This window comes from Astyanax mexicanus, chromosome 10, assembly GCF_023375975.1.
Source record: "Astyanax mexicanus isolate ESR-SI-001 chromosome 10, AstMex3_surface, whole genome shotgun sequence".
NCBI classification, from domain to species: domain Eukaryota; kingdom Metazoa; phylum Chordata; class Actinopteri; order Characiformes; family Acestrorhamphidae; genus Astyanax; species Astyanax mexicanus.
Window position 1 is genome coordinate 38,654,595 of NC_064417.1, and position 22,442 is coordinate 38,677,036.

Consider the following 22,442-nt stretch of genomic DNA (forward strand, 5'->3'; position numbering starts at 1 on the left):
CAGCCAAATCCAAGCAGTAAAACCTTTCAGTCACTTCTTTTCCTGAAAAAGGAAAATAAGCACGGTTAGAATAGTGTGTGCTGTCTTTGAGCCGTTTACTCTCAGTTTCACACAACTTTCACCCCGGCCGTAATTACATGACATCATGTTACAGGTAGACCACATTACTCTAAATAAAGGATCAAGTCGAAAGCCTTCACCTGACTGCCTGCAGATGTGAGTTTCCTTTTTGCCATAAACTCCAAGTACTCATGTACACATAACCTTTTTATGAACCTTTTAATATCACAGAGGGAATTTACGATCTCATCAGTACATAGGCCGCTGTTAACTTTAGTAATTGATCTGAAAACACATGTTGTATTCTTGGAGAGCAAAGTTTGAAGTTGTAGGCTGTTAAATCAGTGTCATAAAATATCATTGGCACATTTATATTGTGCAAGAAGCATTAATCATTTACCCATTAAAAATATATTCTTACCCTTTTGAGAATGTATGAATTATTTATTATTTAGTTTGTTTGTTTTGTTATTTATTTTTTATTTCATTTTAACAGACAGTTGTGCAAGTTGCAGTTGGCTCTATATAGTACTCAAAAGTCGCTTTAAAGTATCATGTTAATTAAGCAGTTAAATGTAAAGGTTAGCATGCTGAATGTGATACACACGCTCACGCAACAAGCATTGATCGCATACAATCTGCCATTTTTTGAGATGTTAGAAGGTCAGAATGTCACTGAAATGCTTGTTTATTTTATACGGGTTTTGAGACCTTTAATTCATTAAAAGATCATTAATGTGGTCTAGATGGTCTTGGATGATAACAACATCACCTTATCATCAGGTTGGATCACTGGAGCACTGTTATTTCAGAGAACACAGTTCCACTGCTCCACAGCTCAGTTCTGGGGGATTTGTACCCCTCTAGCCCATGTCTGGCATTAAGCATAGTGTAAAAATAGGTTCATGTCTGTCTGCTCCAGAGTTCTTTTCTATTGGCAATACATTTCAACAGGGATTATACAAACTGTGTGTGTGTGAGAGTGTGTGTGTGTGTGTGTGTCAGCAATGGATGCAGCCTAAAGCAGCTGAATTCATTCATAATGAGGGGTGTCCACAAACATTTGGACATAATAATAGTGTAATTATTAGACTTTCCATCAAGCACTTTAACAGAGCAGGGATAAACTGACTATAGATGTAAGAGCTGTGCTGTGGGCCTGAGCTCAGGTAGAGTCAAACAGTAAAATATAGTGTTGCTGTGTCAGGTGCGGGTGCAGGGAGGACGCGGAGGCGGACGCAAATGCAAACAAAAAGGGATTTATTAACGAAAACAGATACAAAATACACAGGGATTTACTGAAAACTGGACTGAGGAAACTGGGGAAAACATGGAGCACTGACAGACGATAAACGTACAAGGATCGACACCGGGGAAATGGAACACGGACCTTAAATAGAGGTACACACACACAGGGAACAGGAAACACCTGGGACGAAGGGGCGGAGCTACGAATGAACACAGGTGAGTGGAAAAACACTGGGAATGAAACACAGACCTGAGAATAACACAGACATAAGAAGCAGACAGACTAAAGACCTGACAGAACCCCCCCTTTAACGCGCAACTCCCGGGGCGCGTAAAAACAGATCCCCAGGAGCCGGGCAAGAGGGGGTGGAAAACACAACAGGATACCAAACAAGACTAAGACTGAGCACAGACGAGAGGAGACTGGCCAAAGGACGGGACAGGAAACTGAAACACAGACTGGACCCTAGACAACAAAGGGGACTGGACTGGAGATCGAACAGGGGACTGGACTAAGGATGTGAACGGACATTGGACGTTAGACCGGACACTAGACACAAATGGAGACTGGATATTGGGCTGGACAGGGGATGGGAAACGAGACTGAACCGGGGACTGGACAGTGGGCATAAACGGAGACTGGACAGAGGGCTGTACATCGGGCAGGGATGCAGACAGGGCAGGGGACCTGAACAAAGACTGGACAGGGGACGGAGACTGGACGAAAGACTGGACAGGGGGTTGGATGTTAGACTGGGAGAGAGACTGGACTGTGGACGAGAGAACCGGGACAAATACACTTACAGGGACAGAAACTAGCACAGTGACGGGGACAGGAACAGAAAAACCTAAGGGGACAGGAACATGAACGAACACAGATACGGGGACCAGGACAGGGAGAGAAAGGGGGACCAAAAACATAGGAGGGTGCCCAGGACCAGCAAAAGTCTGTGGGGACAGCCTGGGCACAGTACTGGGGGCAAAGTCAGGAGGCCTTGCTGGCTTGGGGACACGGGGCCTAGGGCCAAACATTGTTCTTGGAGCAGGTACAGGAACAGGAATGGCCGGAGCCGCGGGCACAGGGTCAGAGGCGGCTGGAGCCGCGGGCACTGGAGCTGAAGCAGTGGGTACCACGTGGGTGGCAGGCACTGCAGACACAGGAGCGGCGGGCACCGCTGGCACTGGAGCTGAAGCAGTGGGTACCACGTGGGTGGCAGGCAATGCAGACACAGGAGCGGCGGGCACCGCTGGAACTGGAGCTGAAGCAGTGGGTACCACGTGGGTGGCAGGCACTGCAGACACAGGAGCGGCGGGTGCAGCTTGGGCAGGCGCGGCGGGTGCAGCTTGGGCAAGCGCGGCGGAGTCAGAGGCGGCCGGAGCCGCGGGAGTCACAGAGCGTGGCGTCCCATCCGCTGGCTTCACGGAGCGTGGCGTCTCGGTCGCGGGATTCTCGGAGCGCGGCATCTCGGCCGCGAGATACTCGGAGCGCGGCGTCTCGGCCGCAGGATTCTCGGAGCGAGGCGTCTCGGCCGCGGGATTCTCGGAGCGCGGATGAGCCACGGGAGTCACAGAGCGTGGCGTCCCATCCGCTGGCTTCACGGAGCGTGGCGTCTCGGTCGCGGGATTCTCGGAGCGCGGCATCTCGGCCGCGAAAGTCACTGAGCGCGGGTAGAGTACAGCCCCTGGGGGAAACGGCAATGGAGTACGGGCTGGTGCGGGGTAGAGCTCCTCCTCCTCCTCGGAGCTACTGGGCGCACATCCCAGGTAGTCCCACGGGCTGCGCGCCACTTGCCTCAGGTACTCATGGCTACTGCCAAACACTGGATGAGACCCGAGGCTCAACGCACCAACCCTTAGCCCCCCCCTGTGGCGTCCTTTAGGCCTCGGGGATTCCAACGCCGGGGTCCCGCATGGTGCATGGCGGATCGCCAACCTGGAGCCGGTCCACTTGTTTGCTGCGTCCATTTTTAGGTCGATCCTTCTGTCAGGTGCGGGTGCAGGGAGGACGCGGAGGCGGACGCAAATAGGGCCAGACCTGAGAATAACACAGACATAAGAAGCAGACAGACTAAAGACCTGACATGCTGCTTCAGAGATTTGGCAGATTCAATTTTGCAGCATTTACAACCTCTTTGATTTGCTTTTTTTAATCATAAGATTGAAATCAATGATTATTTGCTCTCTGATCTTGCCATAAACTTTTCTCCAAAGGCTTCTGTAGACTTTGCTGTGAAGTTATCTATCTATTTATCTCTTAGAGAAAACATACAGGCTGTTTTATGTTTTATGTACATTTTAAGCCATTGTGTAACATGAACCATGGGCAGTGTAAGCCCATTGGCTGCCTGCCTGCTGTTTAGACATTGTGTGCACATAAATTACAGTATTGTCTTCATGCATTTACTACTCAGACTTACAGACTGATTTAATGTACCAGTTTCTTCTTCTGTACAGTTTAACATTTTAATCACACAGCTCTTTGCTTTTTGCATTGAACCTGACACGACTACAACAAAAGCTGATAATTGATTAAATGAGAAACGAGTGTTCTTTCCAGCCCGCTGTCCAATCCGAGCTGTTCCAGGACACATCCAACAATAGAGCTGGTGTGCTAGCTGACCCGAGGGCAGCTCACGTAGAGGTTTGATTGAGCTGCTGTGTACTGATTGCACCCTCAGTTCAATTACACACTCAGGGTCAAAGGTTTTTACCAGTCATCACACACAGGCATGACTGTGCCTGACGTGGCATCGGTCCCGGCTCTCTGGGAGTTCTCGGCCTCAGAGTGAAACACGCAGCCACTGTCAGGCTCTGGAGAGAGGAATGTGAAAGGTCCAGTTTACTCTAACTTTTAATTGGACTTTTTTCTTCAGCCACAGAGTAATGAGAAAAAAGCAGGTGAAGTCAATAGGGCTGAATTACGATGAATTGTATATTTTTACAAGTCTGAACCTTTTTTTCAAGGGAGTTTTGAGCGCACTGCCGTGTTGAAGGAAGGAAAGCAGCTTCAAGTTCTTCAGCTGCTTCACTCTTGGTTAGTTTTGTAGTTTTGTGGTTTTGTGGTAAAGGATGTGACTAGAGATACAAATCCAAATTTATATGTGTATGTTTGGCAACAAAAATACTTAGCAACCAAAAATATTTGGCTGAAAATGGTCATTTATACCAACGTCTAATCTTAGGATTGGAATAAGTGCTGCAAAGTCAGCTGCATTTTTAAGATTCAAAATGGAGCCCAAAATATGTCAGTGTTAGCAAAGTCCTTTAAATGCAAGACCAACATTCCATTTGTTTAAATGGGGAGAAACCAAAATACTGGAAAACAAACATTGGATTACCATTTCAGAAACATTTTTAAGAAAATCTGAGAAAAATCTCATTAACAGGTTGTATTGTTGGACTCATTTTTTTGACCTGCTATGGCTAAAGCTCCTGCGCATATCTCCACAGTGAGGGGAGGATTCCCCACACGAATGATAACCCTCCTCTGCTCTCCACACAAGCAAGCTGATTTTACAGCTCTTTTTACAGAAAGTCATGAATGAATGGTATTATTTGCATTACAAGAAATCCCATTTATACAGTGGTCAGTGACCTGTCTCCTCACTAATAATGGCTCTGATGATAGTTAAACACTGTCAGTAGGGCTCCCTATAACCACAGGCAGTGAGCTAACAGTTAGCTAGCATTGCAGCTAAAAAACCCAAGCCCAGCAAAAACCTGCAGCATTACATATTTTAATCCAGCTGTTAATTTTGCTTATCATTACATACTTTAATGCAGCTGTTGTGTATATATATTGGATGTAATTTCTTTTTTTACTGTTTCATTTATGCAATGTGGACAAAAATGTGAAAAAGCGGATTTCATTTTGTTCGATTTCGGCCAAAAGAAATCATTTTGATTCATTACTAGCTGTGACTTGTTCTGTTTGCTGGTCAAGGTCAGATTTGTCTCAATTTGTCAGTTGTCTGCCAACTGAATTGAGTTGAGTTGTGTCCTCATTATCTCTGATCTTGGCCATAGTCTCTCTTCACTACTCATCACACTGATTTATGCAGCACAGGTTCATACTTTACACCTACATTCATTAATTTATGATATTCTAATGATCAAAGAAAAGCCAGTGTGTTCACTTGCTCGAGGGATCTTTGAAATTTAGATATTGTGAAACAAGTGATTTGGACAGGTATTCATTCAGTCAGTCAGTTTGATGTGTAATAATAGCTCTGTAGTGGCTCTATTAAATATGCCCTTCTCGTAACGCAGCGTGCTGAGACTCCTTGAGGTGCCTAGTGATATGAGCGTTGTGAAGAACAGCTCAGAATGCACTACTGAGACACTCCACTGCACCAGAATCCAAACCACAACCCACTGGAGGTGTTTTATCTTAATGGAATATGAGAAGTGTAAACCTTACAGGGATTAAAGTAAATCACAACTACAGTTGTCTAACAGAGAAATGTGGAAAAGACATGTTCTAGTTGAATCAGTTAAAATTTTATACTGAATTTGGATGCCTAGTCATTCATTGTTTATTTTAGAAATCTAGGGTATTAAAAGAGATTTAAGGCTGCTCTTTGATCATTACTGTCCTTATTATATAGGTATGTAGTATTTTTACTTGATTTTTACATATTATTTAAAGGATGTAATGGAGCTTCCTCATTCCAGAGATGTTTAGATGTTCCAGAGCGTGCTTTTCTACTTGCAGTGCTTCTTTACATGAACTAAACAAGTTGTGGATATGTATCTTTTTTTCTGCATATTGCAGATCTGTGTCTGGGGATAAACTGACTTAATAGTTTTGACTTTATAGTGGAGCTTATTACACTGTACCAGAATCCAAAACAGAAACCACTGGAGATTTTTCTTATAAATATCTTAATTTTTTTTAAGGAATTAAAATAAATTATGCAGTTGTTGAACATTAAAAAAAAAAACTTGCTGGGCGAGATGTGTGGGAGATACCTGCTCAAGGATATTTTGCTTTTTTTGGAGTAACTGTCTCTACTGTCCAAGAAAGACTTTCTAGTTCTTTTGAAGCATTGCTGTGAAAATTTGATTGCAATTAGACATGTTTAGACCTGAGGATCATTGACATCTGGATGTTAGATTAGAAATTGACTGTCTAGACTTAAAGCAGAAATCTGATGTGAAATGAACTTGGGGTTTAGTGAAACATGATAATGAGTACAAACTTTTGTTGAAGATCCCTCCTCCGTTCACCCCCAGCATTCCAAAATACAGCGCTTTTACCCAATGCTTCCAACAATGCTAGCGATATGGGCATCGTGTTGCCCATGCAAAGAAAACATGAACACAAGAACAAACTTTGTTCTCATGCACCACCAGGGGCATACCGCTGCCCTGCAAAAAATATTTATTTTTACACCATTAACAAGCTCCACACTTTATTGGTAGAATTCTGAGGGCCCTGACATTTAAAATGAAGCACTGAGATCTTTGAAAGTACACAAGTAGTTTATTATAAAATAATATTTATACACACAGTACCACAAGGTCACGAAAAGTCAACTGACGCGGTGTTCTCAGTTCCTCAATGATGTTCTCTGTGGCTCGTTTTAAGTGCAAGGGCCCTCTGAAGTGGAGCTACTTTGAGCTTGTTAATGGTGTAAAAATAGTGATTATAACTTGTACTCGTTATCATGTTTCACTACCATGTGTCACCAATTCCATTTCACACAGGATTTCTCTTTTAAACATCACTGACACACTTCACTGTACCAGAACCCCAACCAAAAACTACAGGGTGTTTCTTATCTCAACATCTTGGATTATAAGAAGTTTAAACCTTACAGGGATTAAAGGAAATCATTACAGTTGTCAAACAGTCAAAAAAATAGACGTGTTGTTTGTGTAGGAGGGAAGTGTCTCACCTACGTTGAGGTAAAATCCATGAAAGAAATTAGCCTGGCTTTGTGGTTGCGCAGTGCCGTTCTTTGTGTTTCTATTCTTGGCCGGTGCCCACACAGAGATGTTACCATGGGAATCCAAGTCATGGAATTCTTTCACAATCGTAACTTTTAACATTTACCCAAATCAAAAAGGCACACACTGTCCACGCTTATACTGTTCACGCTTACACGGAATGTTACACACAACTCTAATTTGAAGACAAGCTGAGCTATTGTTCTCTCATTTGTTTTGCAATAATAGGACATTCTTATTTGCTGTTTCATCTCCTTTCCTATTTTTGCTGAAGCATGAAATGTCAGCCAGCTCATGACAACTGCCTTTCTAATCAGTCATTAGTCTGTACCATGCTTTAGAATAAGTTCTTATCATCTCTCTGTTACCACAGCAACGGCATGGCGAAGAGGGTTGCTCTCATCAGCTTCCTGTCGCTGGTCATGCTCATGAGCGTCCTGGGAAACCTGCTGGTCATGGTGGCCGTCTGCAAGGACCGGCAGCTCAGGTCAGACTCACCTCTCTCACTGTCATATTTGTTTTTGAGGTTTTTTTTTCTCATACTGTATTTTTAACACCTAAAACACCAGATGGAAAAGTTACATGATGTCGCAATAAAATCTCACAGCATTAGCGTTCAACCCCATTCCAAAAAAAGTTGAGAATGGGTCATTTTAGAGCTAGAGAAACACTACATAATGATTGGATTTCAAACAGGTGATTTCAACAGTTGTTTTAATGCAAAAGCAGTCTTTGGTGAGCAAAATCAGAAGATCCCCAAAGAAAGATGGGAAGGGATTTGCATATTTCTCCTTCTACAAGTAATAATATAATAATAATAATAATATAAAAAAATTATTCAAGGAAGTGGGATGAATTTCAGTGCATCAGGCCTAAGCTGAACACATGTGATCTACAATGCCTGGGACAACATTATTCAACAATAGCTGATAGAACATGGGCAATGGATTACTTTGCTGAACCGTTATCAAGCACTACAGTATTGGGAGACATTCATAAATGTCATACAAAACTTATTATGCAAAACAGAAACCTTTTGTCAACCATTTCTAGAAGGGGTGTCTACTCTGGGCTCTTTGGGAATCTTTTTAGTATTCCACATGTTTTTTCAGAAGAAAATGACAGCGTACTAACAATAAAGATGAAAAAGACCATCCAGACTGTTATCAGCAACAAGTTCAAAAGTCAGGGTCTGTCATCATATGGACATCTCCAGGCGTTTCCATCTAGAAATGGCAGTTCAATACCACCTGCTGCACACATCACAAAGCCAATAGAGAATGTGTGAAGAATTTTGAAATGAACAATGTGACAACAAAAAACATAACACCTAAACACTTTATCAGTTGTTTTCATCAGATTCAGAGTTATATAAAATATGAATGGCATTTCCTTCTGTTATAAATTTATCTACACTCTAGTTATAATGTTTAATCAAAATAATATACAGGTACATTCATCTCCCTGTAAAGCCTTCAGTTTGAGCTAGTCTTTATTTGCTCAGTCCAAAAAGAACATTAATGAAAGCTTGCACTGGCCTTCACCTAATCTGATTAATGGCGTTGTGAGTAAAGAGATGATCATGACTGGCCATGACTAACTTGGGGAGAGAGAGAAAAGAATATAAAATGTCTCAATAACCATTATTTCCATTTACACAATGCTGCTACTACTACAGACTGCAGATGAGTTAACCTTCAGGGTTACTGCATTTTTTCTGGGAAAAAGCATACAAGCACAACATCTTTAAAAGTGCCTCATCATTGTGCAGCTGAAGTTGCTTGGAGCACGCTTGCTGCCATTTCTGTTACATCAGCTCACAGAGCCCACGTTGGCCAATTTGTGCTGAGTGATGTGGAGGCGTGCAGGGCCATCCTAACCTCCCAAGAGAGATAAGGTAATTATACTCTCTTCCGGTTATGGATTGCTGGGAATTAAACTTGTGATCTCCCAAAAGTAGGGCAAACACTAAAAACATTTAGATGGTTGCACCAATCTGTAGCAAATTAAGTGGTGTTAGGAAGTAACAAAATTTTGGGATGAGGACTTTCTATCTAAATAACTGAGTGCTTTCCCCTCTCTTAAGTGTCCTCCTGAATAATCACACACTGATGGCATGTTCCATGTCAGCACAGCATTCATCCTTGTCACTGCTGAAAAACAGTGTTATGAAAATAACTTCATTTTGGGAGGGGAAACATGCCTAAATCCCCACCTCTTACTTCATAATCTAACATCCTGAATGAATTAATGAAGTTCAACTTATATAGCGCCTTGCTAGAAACCGCTTTACAATTTACAAGTTTTACACACAAGCATTCATACTCAACACTTATCCACTCACCGAAAAGCGGCAGCATATAGCCCACAGCGTACTCTTAACCGGAAACCACCGTCCACCTAAAGGACTACATCGGGCACTACAGCATTTACCCAGGACCCAATCCATATCTGGGCGCAATTATGCATGCTCTTACACACACACAAACTTACATACATACCACACACTTACACATACAAACCAGATCAATTTTAGAGAGCAGAGGCTCCCCAAACTCCAACCCAAAATGTTTCCTAAATGTCTTTCCCTCTCTTCAGTGAAAAAGGTCAGATCACAAGAACTCACAGGAGATGCATTTAAAATGCTGGTGTGAACAGCTATGCATTTTAGCTATCATTTGTGATCTGATGTTAGTGCCAGGTGTGAACATGGCCTCTGATACAGTATACTGTACGACAGGGGCCATCCCTGCTCCTGGAGAGGTATCTTCCAGCAGACTTAAGCTTTCTAAGTCTAATCAGTCCCACATGATCCATCCAATGACTGCCCCCAGGAGTGCCTGATCAGTTGAATGTGTTGGATTTGGGATGAAATTGTAACCTGCAGGAAGGAGCAGGGTTGATGACCACTGGTATAACCACTGATTTTAGTGTAAGAAACTGCTTATATGTTATGACCAAGCACTAGACATCATACATTTTTCCTACAGAGTTTTCTGGGCTACGATAGAGTCTGGGGCAGTAGATGTGGCTGTGTGTTTTAGGCAGCAGTAAATGATTTTTTGATTGCCTCTGCAGTTGCTCAAGTCCTGAGTGCATACTTAATATACAGCCTCCTTTTATTCCGTATCAGTGTTTGATTAGCAGCTGGTTAATTACTCCTCCAGAGGGCTACTGTGAAGTGAGTTCTTAGAGAAATATGCAACGGGCTTTTTTTTTTTTTGCTTCACTGAAAGCAGCTGCCTGAATTGAGTCTCTTGGGATTAGATGCTTTGAGAATATTATCAACAAAAATACAGTAGTGTGTGTGCGGTCGCATTGTTTCTAGAGGGAAAATGTGAGCTTCATATCATTATTAGATAACTTTCCACAACTATGGACCCATTAACAGTTCTTTAGGGATGAAAAAACCTAAAATAGAGCTGTCTCTTATCATACAACACCATCGCTTATGCTTAATGGCACATTGAACAAATCGTGCACATCCTTAAAGCTCTACGTGGGGAATATCAGCATGTGGATGAGGCTCAAGGTCACCTCTCTGCGTACTCTGTGGGTTCAGAAAATGGCTCGACATCTGCACATGCGAGGCTGTGTGTCTCCCTCCTCCCTAATATGAAGAAAGCTTCTCGCTTTCTCACACAGCCATAAGAATCTAAAACAGAGTGACAGACAGCAACACTTGGTGAATTTGGTGTTTTCTCTGCTTTCTGCTCTTTGCGGTAAATGGCAGTCCCAGAAGTGGCTTTCAGAGTGCCGTTAACCTCGCTGTCCCTCATCACTCAGACTCCTCCAGTCAGAAAGTGGAATTGCATGTCGTATCTGTTGGAAATGTATGTCAGAATGAGGAAAAGCTCGCATCATCCTCAAACACGTTCCTCCCTCCTTTTCATGTTCTTTCACATGATTTATGATGATATGCCCTGCTTTTCTCTGCTGCCTTAAAGGGGCTTTCAATCACTTTTCAACATCCTGCTCACCGTGTCCAGCACCACGTTAAAGTCAACACGTGCAAATGTGTTATCATATCATGTCTGCCATGCATAAAATAATTGCATTGCTTTTAAACTGCAGAAAGAGGTGTTATCTTCAATGTGTCTTCAAAAAAAGCTAGAATTCTCTGCATAATTAGGTGCCACATCTTATTGCTTTAGTATAGCATATGAAGGTACTCTTTATAGGGCTATCTTCAAAGTATGTAGAAGCCTCATTATTCAATTCCAATGCTGCAATGTTTAGCTTAGATAGGATTTGGAATATGTTAATACATTGTTTTTTGTTTTCATGTTATGCCCAAAACCCATATTTAATAAGGAGTATTTGTGCATGCCTTTTGCATGGCTTTGAGCAGTGTCCTCACGAGACCGAACACACACTGACATACCTTTAATCAATCTGTGTGGTGCACGGTTGACGGCTCACCTATAGATCGCTAAAATATGGCCAAAAAAATCTGATTTCCCTCTTCAAATTCATGTTGCATACCTATGCATTAGATATACAGCTCTGGAAAAAAAGAGACAAATTAAAAATGATGACTTTCGTTGATTTTACCAAATGGAAAACCTCTGGAATATAATCAAGAGGAAGATGGATGATCATAAGCCATCAAACCAAGCTGAACTGCTTGAATTTTTGCACCAGGAGTGGCATAATATTATCCAAAATTAGTGTGTAAGACTGGTGGAGGTGAACATGCCAAGATGCATGAAAACTGTGATCAAAAACCAGGTTTATTCCACTAAATATTGATTTCTGAACTCTTAAAACTTAATGAATATGAAGTTGTTTTTTTTGGTGCTTTATTTATATTTATAACATTTATAAGATGATTTTATTTTGTATAACTAAACATTTAACTAAGCAAACAGCCATTTAAGAGTTCAAAACATTTACATCTGTAGAACCACTGCCTTTACTGAAGCTCCTTTATAGAACCCCTTTTTTATGAGTGTATTGAGTTTCTGACTGGTGGTGGTTCTTTGCTAAATATATGTGCATTTAATATAGCAATAAGTACAGTGACATGCCAAATGTCATGGGACAACAACTAGTATCATGTCTCATGACTTTTAATATAGTATTAGAATAATAATCTTTATAACATTCTCCTTCCCACAGTCATTACCACCCATTGCGCTCTCTACGGCTGGTGGCAGTGACACTTTGAATCGAGATTTGTCCCATCCATCTTCCATCCACTCTCAGGCTCTATGTTGCCTCGCCTTGAGCATGCTGACCAGTGTTTAATCTCATTCACTAGATAACAGCTCACAATTTACACAGTTCCGAAGTGTCAGCATTCCCAGGTCCTCTGAGGCAACGTGTCAAAACCTATTCTCCACAAAAACATTGTTGCATCTGCATGAATCTGATGATGTGGGAATACCTAGCTGCATTTTGCACATCCCTAAAACCTCTTAGTCAGTCAGTGTGCATTTTCTACTCTGTTCCAGCGCACCTGAGCAGCTAATCAGAATTTTGCAGGCTGAGACCCCTTGATCCCCTCAGCTCAGGTTGTTGTAAACTGGAACCAAACCAGAATATTGACTGGCTTAATGTTTATTAAAACAACTTTGTTTACTTCAAATCATGTTAAAATCCTATTTAAAATAACCCATAACATGATATATCAGAGATTGTAGCTTTACTAAGGAGGATGGTTCAATATGTGACCTGTCAAGCTTTGCCTCACTGAGACGTTAATAATACTGTGAAAATTGTCTGATCAGAATGCATCAGTCTCAGGGTTGCAGGGGCCATCTGGTACCATTATACTTTAACGACGTGTCTAAAGGATTTGGTAAACACTGCCATATAATCTGATGGCATAATTATCTGATGTCAAATTGACGTCAAATGTGCCGGGCTGAAAAAGCCATTGCTGTCCAAGTCTATATTCTTCTACAGATGAGTATTGTTAGCAGGCAGCTGGAGCGCATTTTTGATGCCATGTTTTGGCGAAGATGATAGAGTGATTTGAGTCCGTTTAAAGGTTCTCAGTGGGCTATATATAGCACTGTGTGTTCACTGCCTCTCGTGGCCTGTTGCCTCAACCAGAGTTTTATTAGTCATTAATGGAGTGCCAGAGGGCCTGGTCTTTCTCAAGCACAGTATGACATCCTATCAAGAGATTACCACACACACACATAGACACACACACACATAGACACACACACACGTAGACACACACACTTGGTCTCTTCTCATACCTTCATTCTGCAGCCTACGTTTAATTTATTCACTCAAATATGAAGTGGTCTGAAGGAGAATATGAGTTTCCCCATATAAAAAAAGGTCACCAAGTTAATTCACCTATAATTTTAATGCCATCGCTGTAGCTACATGGCTTTTTTAATTTAATATAACAACTGATTTTAACAGTTGTCACAAATGAATAGTATTTTTCTAATTTACTTTAATAAATAAAGTAATATTTACTTATTTTACCTTCATTTGAATTTTAATTAAATTAATAATTTTTATATATGCTGATTGCTATGTCTTATGTTTTTATATGTATATGTTTTATATTCTTTGATTAAACTCTATGAACATGCCTATAATTATATTATATGGCCTTTTGTTGATCTCCAGCTCTTAAGCTACAACAACAAAGAAGGATTAATACAACAGCTACTATAACCATTATATATTGTCATACATTTTGACAGAATGTGAATCTGTCAATTGTTTTTTATTTACATTCTGTCCAAATATCATAGTGAGTGATCCAATACAATTGCTACAAAATGGATTAGAATAAACCTTTTATTAATCAGAAAGTGTTTAAGTTCGAGTTATGTTGGTAAATAACGTTTTTTAATTTTTTTGAAATGTGAGATATGAGGTTTTTGTGTGACTGTTATGATATATAAAATTATAATCTTTACCCTTTTGTTTCTTCAGGAAAATTAAGACCAATTACTTCATAGTGTCGCTGGCCTTCGCTGACCTACTGGTGTCAGTTCTGGTTATGCCGTTTGGAGCCATTGAGCTGATCCATCACAACTGGATCTATGGCGAGACCTTCTGCCTGGTCCGCACCTCGCTGGACGTGCTGCTGACCACTGCCTCCATCCTGCACCTGTGCTGCATATCTCTGGACAGGTCAGACACACACACACACGGTTAACAACAATAACACAACACACAGCTTCTAAAGCTACATTTACACAGCAGGTAAAAGAAAAACAAATGTTATATTTTTAGTCATATGTAATTTTTGGAGATTTTCACTTTCATAGCAATGCATGTGATTTTTACATAAAATAGAAATAAAATAGAAAATAGATTTGACCAGAAGTGAAAATGGACAAAAGAAGTGAGGAAGGTTTTCAGTGGCAGGATAGTGAGATGGCAGATGGGGTGATGTCTCTTTAGAAGGTTTGTGTCATAACTGCACCATGTTTATAGAAAATACGACCACAGGAGGGTGTGGCTTCAGTGCCAGATAAAAAAAAAGCTAAAAAAAGTATACCCAAGTATACCAAAATCAAGGGCACACATTAAAAGCCCATCACTAAGCCACTAAATCTCTTTGATAGCTCCTGTGATGTTGAAAAAAACTGTAACTTATTATACCAATTTTAATATAAAACAAAACTGTTCAGATGAATGTTCGACGCAGGTTACCCATAAAAAGCTAGTGTGATAATCAGGGTGTGCCATATTGTATCATACGCAATAATATCACCAACATTTTTTAATAACGTGAACGATATTATACTCTGAAATATCACCCATGCCTAATTATCACATCATGGTACTACTTTTTTGCTGTTTTAATAAAACAAAAATTCACACTGTTCTCATTTCCCACTATAAATCAACTAGAGACAGATTTTATCAGTTAAGTATCATTTATTTTGCTTTAATCCTTGATATATAGAAATATTTGGAGTGCATTATTAGTATCATGACATTCTAAATCATTGACTTCTGTTACAAATCTGATAAAATGATTGTATATTTTAATATCTCAGTTAGGGGAGTGTAATAATAAAATATTATTTTCATTTTGTAGTAGTGTATTCATGAAATAATTGTTTTAACTCAGTGTTTTGTCATATCGACAAGAGTATCGTTTTCACGAAAATACCATGAAATATTGTGATTATTATTTTAGGGTCATGTGAAAACATAAAAAATAAACCCTGTATTTTATGAAGAAACGTTGGAGTTTTCCCTGCTGTGTGAACATAACCTATGCATCCTTTATTTAGTCGGGTAAACACTGAAAGATGGATGAACGTAAGGTCTCTCAGCTGCACATAATTTGAGTGCACTGCATGCAGTTTCTTCTTCATTTTCTTCCAACTTGCGCTCACAACACATGACGAGAATGCAGTAATAAGCCGCTGTCATGTCAGTCACACCGCGTTTAGCCATAAAAGCGCCAGCAAATCAGAGTTTAATTTTGCAGGCGAATTGAATTCGTACTGTGTGATGTTGCTGTTTCCATGGTAACTTTAGTGGCGCCTCGCGACATGTTCAGCTGCTAAATCATACCCAACACTGTGATTACCAAGCTAATTAGGTTCCACATGATACTTTTAGTACAATCAACAGGCGAGCAGTCAGAGCAGCACCAAACACATTCATAAGTAATTGGGCAGTCACATGGGTTTTGTTACTTGGGCTTGACACTCCAGCTCTTAAAGCATGTGCAGAATGTCAGCTGTAATACAGAGGTGTATAATTTGTACAGTGAATTGTGAAGGACTCAAATGCCATTGTATACATAAGAGCTAAGGCAAAGTCTAATGGGGAGAAAGAGGGAAAGATAAAGCTGTAGCAATGTGGAGGAAAAAAAGGAACTGTTCATGGTTCAGAGCGCACCACTGCATCTGTGAAATATAGTGCAGGGGCGTGAAAGACTGTCAGTAGAACTTCCCCCACCATCTTTATTTGTCTTTTTCAGTCACTTGACCTTTTTCATGCAGTGACCATATTAATGGTCTGTGCTCTGCGGCGTCTCACTGGAAGAGAAAAAAATTAAGAATGAAATAATGAATCCCTGGTCAAGGAACTAAAGCTCTTAGTTAAAAATAATATATTTGATTCATACAGAATTCAGAGTAGTTTTTTTTTAATAATGTGTGCCTGCCAGTATAGTATATAGTATATAACACCATTGCTCCACACAAAGTAGACTACATGCATATTTAAAATTGGCGTCACTGTCTGTATCTCATAAAATTATCAGAATGTGACATCAGAAATTAAGGAAACATGTGTTACAACCTGGTCTAGGGTCAGGCCGTAACAGAAAACGAGAGTGGGCTTTCTCCCCAGACCCTCTGCCAGACCAAACACCAGACACCAAAAATGAATTAAATCAGAACGATTTTACTGAGAACATTAAGGGAATATGGCTTCAGAAGTGAGCATATGCCAAAATAACAAATAAAACCAACTAACAAACAAAGAAAACTAACTGAACCTGCAAAATAAAGAAAACAAAACACACAAACTACCCTGATTCCCTGTCACCAAAACAGGAGAAAAGGTAGCAAAACAAAATGGCACTCACCCCCTACTTTACCCAAAGAATAATGTATATTGAAGCAAAAACGAAAGCAACACACAGAATATCAAAATGGAGATGCTGGGTTGGTCTGAGCAGGAAGTTGTTCCAGGTCAGGAAAGGGGAGGAGCCCTGAACGTCTCTCCCAGGTCAAGTTTCCTCCTGTCCTTTTATAGAGTGTGCCCCTGGTGGCCAATCATGGTCCTGCAACTAAAAAAAACTAAACACAAACAGCACAGAGGACACACAAAGAAAAACCAATACGACCAGGGGTCGTAACACATGCTTAAACAGTTTATATACTGGCATCTCCTGACAGCAGTCCTTCAGAATGTTGCCAGTTTGTTACTCTTTAATTGTTCATTATGAAGCAGTAATCTGTTCATGTTTTAGCCTTTGATCCCACCTTCTGCCCATTCCCTAGTCCTATTTCAACATCCGAGTTGCCAGGTATTGACCACAACAGCAAAAAAAACACAGTTTATGCAGCCATAGAAGCAAGCAACAGAGAGAGAATTAAAATGAGCTAAATACTATTTAACATAAAAAACATTAACATCCTTCTAAAGAGCCCAAAGACCAGAGTAAAACATAAGTGAATATTGGCAAGGCATTACACAGGAGCCAAGCTTGCTATTTGTGTTCTTAACAGGTAAACCCTAAACTTCAGCTAAGGTTAGCCAACCATGGCTAGATAATTTATTTCAACCGCTGGTTGGGATGGAAATTTTAAGCCATTTTAACTTGCTTGCTGGTTAAAGTGCTTATAAATGATAATACATGATAATGATAACAGACTTAGCCTTGGGTAATGCTGGTTTATAATATACAAATAATAAAACCACTGCAAAGCTATACATTAGCTCATCCACTTAAAGTATGACTCGCTTGCCATTGCAAAAGTTCTTAAATTCTGTGTCCTCAACCTGGCAACCTGTGTAGCAGACTGCACTCTCCAGTCTTTTGAAATTGGGCTGCAGCAGTCATTTTACACCCTTTCTGTAATTTGCCATGTATTTTTTCTTTAAATATGACCAGTTTCTTTATATACTTAATACTTAAGCAAGATAAGTCTGATCACCCTCCATGGAGTAATAAACTCCCCTTATGGGACACATCACAGTATCATAGTTTTGGTATCACAGCTTGTAAATGCTGTTAGTAGCCAGCTAGGAGTCTTTTAATTCTTGTTGTGGGGATTTTTTTTGTCCATTCTTCCTTGCACAGCATCTGTTAGATTCTAAGGCCGTCTTGCTTTACTGTTCTTCTGAGGTCTACCCGCAGACATTTTTAATGATGTTTAGGTCAGGGGACTGTGAGGGTGATGAAAAGGCTTCATATTGTGCTTTTTGAAGTAGTCCAATGTGGATTTTGAGGTGTGTTTAGGATCATTATCCTGCTGTAGAGGTCAGATTTTTTTTAAAGCAACACAGTGTAAAATTGTCATTTTGTGCTCCTGGGCTCTCTACAGTCAGGATGTGTAATTTGTGTGTTATTCTTCACATAGATGGCCAGCACAAAGTGCATGTGTGAAAAGGGTACAAAGCATCTTGAGGATGCATTGTAATACAGTCACTTAAATCACATTCAGAGGTGGTTTGAGATGCATGTCACCATTTTTTATTATTATAGTGTCAACACCAACATGCTTAATGCATCTTTGACAGCTAAGAACCATCTGCATTTACTGGATCATGGCTGAAACATATATAATAACTGTGATACCAAACCATCTGCCTTCCATACGGGTTAGCTGAGCATTATACAATAACAAGCAAATGGATAAAGGTGATACTTATGCTTGGTGTGCAAGTGAAACTAAGTGCCTCATCTAGATTTACAAAGAAAACTGCAATGCTCTTAACATACAGAATGTCAAAGGAGACACGTTTAAAATGCCAGTAAAATGTCAGTTGTCCAGAACACATGTTAATACCAGGTGTAAATGGGACCAAAATTTTGAAACTGTTTTTTAAGGTAAAAATGGTACCTAGTATTGCATTAACAGGTTTGATGTCTTATTTCAGAATTTGTTGTATTTGCTGCATTTAGTGGAATATACCAGTACCTCTACCAGTAAAAGATTTTTCATTCCACTGGCTGCCCAGTACAAAACATGTCCACTCTACCCCCATTTAAGAAACTCTACACCCTTTTGTCTCCAAGAATATCTTTATTCGTGCTATCAAAAAATCCTCCAAGACTTGCTAAAATGTTATTTTAAGCATTTCTCTTTTTTTGTTTTTATTTCAAATTTTTCCAATTTTCTCCCCAATTTACATGGCCAATTACCCAACCCACTAATTAGGATCCCCCTTTCACTAGTGATGCCCCAACACACCAGGAGGGTGAAGACTAGCACATGCTTCCTCTGATACATGTACAACGTCAACGAATTAGAATAATTTGAAATAGTGCAATCATGAAATTCTTTGAATGCATTTTTTGTGCAGAAAGCAAATCAGGTGTTCACCGCACCTGTCCTACTCGTTAGACTAATCACAGAACTCGTTACCTGGAAAAAAATTTGCTCAGCTGAGCTTTCCAAAAGGCCCATTTAGGCCATTTAACTGTGACACTGTTGTTTTATTGAATTAGAATAATGGAGAAACCGTTTCATTGAATTAGAATAAATGCTCGAATTTTTGTTTTCTGTGAAGAGTTCACTGTGCAATATAAAGTCAGGGTTGAGTAGAATTTCTAAGTTGTAAAATCAATCATGGGTAAGCAGCGCGACCTCTCAACCGGAATAGTGGCTCAAATTCAAGCCCTTCGCCAACAAGGCTTGACCCAAACTAAAATTGCTGAGCAGCTCGGCATCAGCCAGCCTTCCGTCTGCAAAGCTCTCAAGAAAAACTGCAGCAAGCGCACCAACTGTTCCGGCGTCCGAAAAACTTCTGCTCGCGACAACAAGCAGCTGAGAAAGATCGCAGTCAGCAACCGGTTCAAGTCCACTTCCGAGCTCACGACTTGTGGAACAAGCAGACCGGCGCTGACGTCTCCAGATCAACCACTTACCGTCGTCTGCGCGAACTCGGCTTCAAATCTCACGTTCCAGCAGTAAAACCGATGCTGAACAAGAAACAAATGGAGAAACGGCTGAAGTGGGCCAAAGAACACGGCGAGTGGACTGCTGAAGACTGGCAGAAAATGGTCTTCAGTGACGAATCACGCTTCTGCATCTCCTTCGGTGACCAAGGTCCTCGTGTCTGGCGTTGTGGTGGCGAAACCTACAACCACGAGTGCGTGAAAAGATCCGTCAAGTTTCCCCAGAGCGTTATGGTCTGGGGATGCATGTCCGCTCGAGGTGTAGGGAAACTCTGCTTCCTCAAGAAGACTGTCAATGCTGCCGTATATCAAGATGTTCTGGAAACGTTCCTGATTCCGACTGTTGAGGAACAGTTCGGCGAAGAAGACTTCATATTTCAACAGGATCTTGCACCGGCTCATGCGGCAAAGTCGACCAAAGATTGGTTCACTAAAAAACAGCTTGAAGTTTTGGCATGGCCGGCCAACTCGCCTGACCTCAATGTCATTGAAAACCTTTGGGCCATCGTGAAGCGGAAAATTCGCGACAGAAAGCCTACTACGCTGGACCAACTGAAGCAGAACATCGCCACTGCCTGGGAAGCTGTGAGTGCGGAAACTTGCGACAAGCTGGTCAAATCGATGCCGCGGAGACTTCAGGCAGTCATACAAGCCAAGGGGGCAGCCACAAAATACTGAGAAAGTGATGATTGTAATTATAATAAAAATTATTCTAATTCAATTAAACGGTTTCTCCATTATTCTAATTAAATAAAACAACAGTGTCACAGTTAAATGGCCTAAATGGGCCTTTTGGAAAGCTCAGCTGAGCAAATTTTTTTTCCAGGTAACGAGTTCTGTGATTAGTCTAACGAGTAGGACAGGTGCGGTGAACACCTGATTTGCTTTCTGCACAAAAAATGCATTCAAAGAATTTCATGATTGCACTATTTCAAATTATTCTAATTCGTTGACCAGCACCTAAAGTCAATCACCGCTTCTTTTCGAGCTGCTGCTGATGCAGCATTGCCGAGCAGCCAGCGCGCTGAGAGGAAAGCGCAGTGGTTTGGCTCCGGTACATCAGCTCACAGACGCCCTGTGCTGCAGACATTACCGTAGGAGTGATGTGGGGAGAGAGCGCCATCTACCCACCCGGAGGAAGCAGGGCCAATTGTGCTCCCTCTGAGCGCCGGCACTTTACCTTTTCACTCAATTTTCTTTTAAACTGTGTACATTTTAGAGATTAGTTCTACTTCTTTAACTCATGTAATTATTCAAAGTAGCAAACATTTTCACCAGGCGTGCTAAAACTTTCACATGCTTTTGTTTCAAGAAAAATGCTCAGGCAAGCCATCACTCTGCACTCACATACCAGTATAAAACACTATGTAGTTTTAGTGCATAATCTATCTCCGTGCTCTGGTGAAGGCTGGAAATGGTTAAAAGTGGTTAGTGATGCCTACAACTCCAGCGCTGGATCAACAAACAGTACAGATTTAAAAAACTGAAAAGCTCTGGGAAAAAAAAAGGAAAGGAATTGGAGAAAAGAAGTGAAGGTAGCACACAGGAAATACTCAGTTTCTGAATCAGCTGAACTATCAACTACCTCAACCAATACAGAAGAAAAAAGAGCCTTTTTGTTCTAATATCTGACACACGAATCAGAGTGCAGTTTGCAAGCAATGCTTATATAATTTGTGATTTCTGTATCCGCTGTAACTGTAGATAAACCCTTATTCAGAAACAAAAATAAAAGTAATCTGAGGATAATCTGTTCAGTCTCAGTCTGGCAGGGAGGCAGAATTCAGCACAACACCTGGAAAAGCAATTCAACCACATTTAACAAAACCAATCAGTGTGAAGTATAGGGCGTCACAGTCCACGCAGGTGATGATAACAGGGTGTAGGAAAGTTCTTTAGTGTACTCATGAAAACTAAAATCTAATCAACATTGGTGCGCACTCTGGTCCAGATTTTCAGGTGGGAAAACGCCCTCAGAAGTAAATTCCAAAGTTTTGGTGCTACAAAATGGCCTACCTCGCACAAAGAAAAGAGTCTAGCATGAGGTATAAAAATCTGTTTACTACTAGAGGATCTGAGAGTGCGAGAGGGGATGTAAAGACGAAGAAGTTCTAAAAGATAAGATCAATTGTGGAAGACCATTTTTTTTCTTTGATCAAATGAAGAAATAGATAACCAGAGTAGCTGATAACAAGAGTAATATGTGCAGATGTTTTTATGTGTGCATGTGTGTGTGTGTTAAAATTCTGCCAGTGGAGTATAGAACTTTGAATGTACTGAAGTCAATTGAGTTGTTTAGCAGGAAGACAGGGATTTAAAAGCAGGTAAACAGGGAATTACAGCAATCAATACGAGAGCTGATGAAGGCTTGACCTACAGTTTTAGCATCATTGATTTGCAGAAAATGGTGAAAATGAGCAATATGTGGAGGTGAAAGGAAACAGATTTAGAATGAGATTCTGGAAAAACTAGATTCTCACAGACTGCACTGTTAAAATTACAAACTCCTTAAGGAACGTTTGGAGGTTCTTTAAGGTGCTTTAAGAACCATTTAGGAAACAGTTTTCTTAAAAAAATGTTCCTCTAGAAGGTTCCTCAAAGTACT

General features: G+C 40.7%; 1 protein-coding gene across 4 annotated transcripts in view; it reads left to right on the top strand.

Moving 5' to 3' along the window:
- Positions 1-22,442, top strand: part of htr4 (5-hydroxytryptamine receptor 4) — a 107,538-nt gene that overhangs the window by 32,853 nt on the left and 52,243 nt on the right. For 3 of the 4 annotated variants that reach the window (XM_022684060.2, XM_022684059.2, XM_022684061.2), the window contains 2 exons: positions 7,634-7,747; positions 14,170-14,370. In XM_022684060.2, coding sequence (XP_022539781.1) covers positions 7,634-7,747; positions 14,170-14,370 — 315 coding nt within the window. The remainder of the gene's footprint in view (positions 1-7,633; positions 7,748-14,169; positions 14,371-22,442) is intronic. The other variant, XM_022684062.2, reaches the window with a different exon arrangement.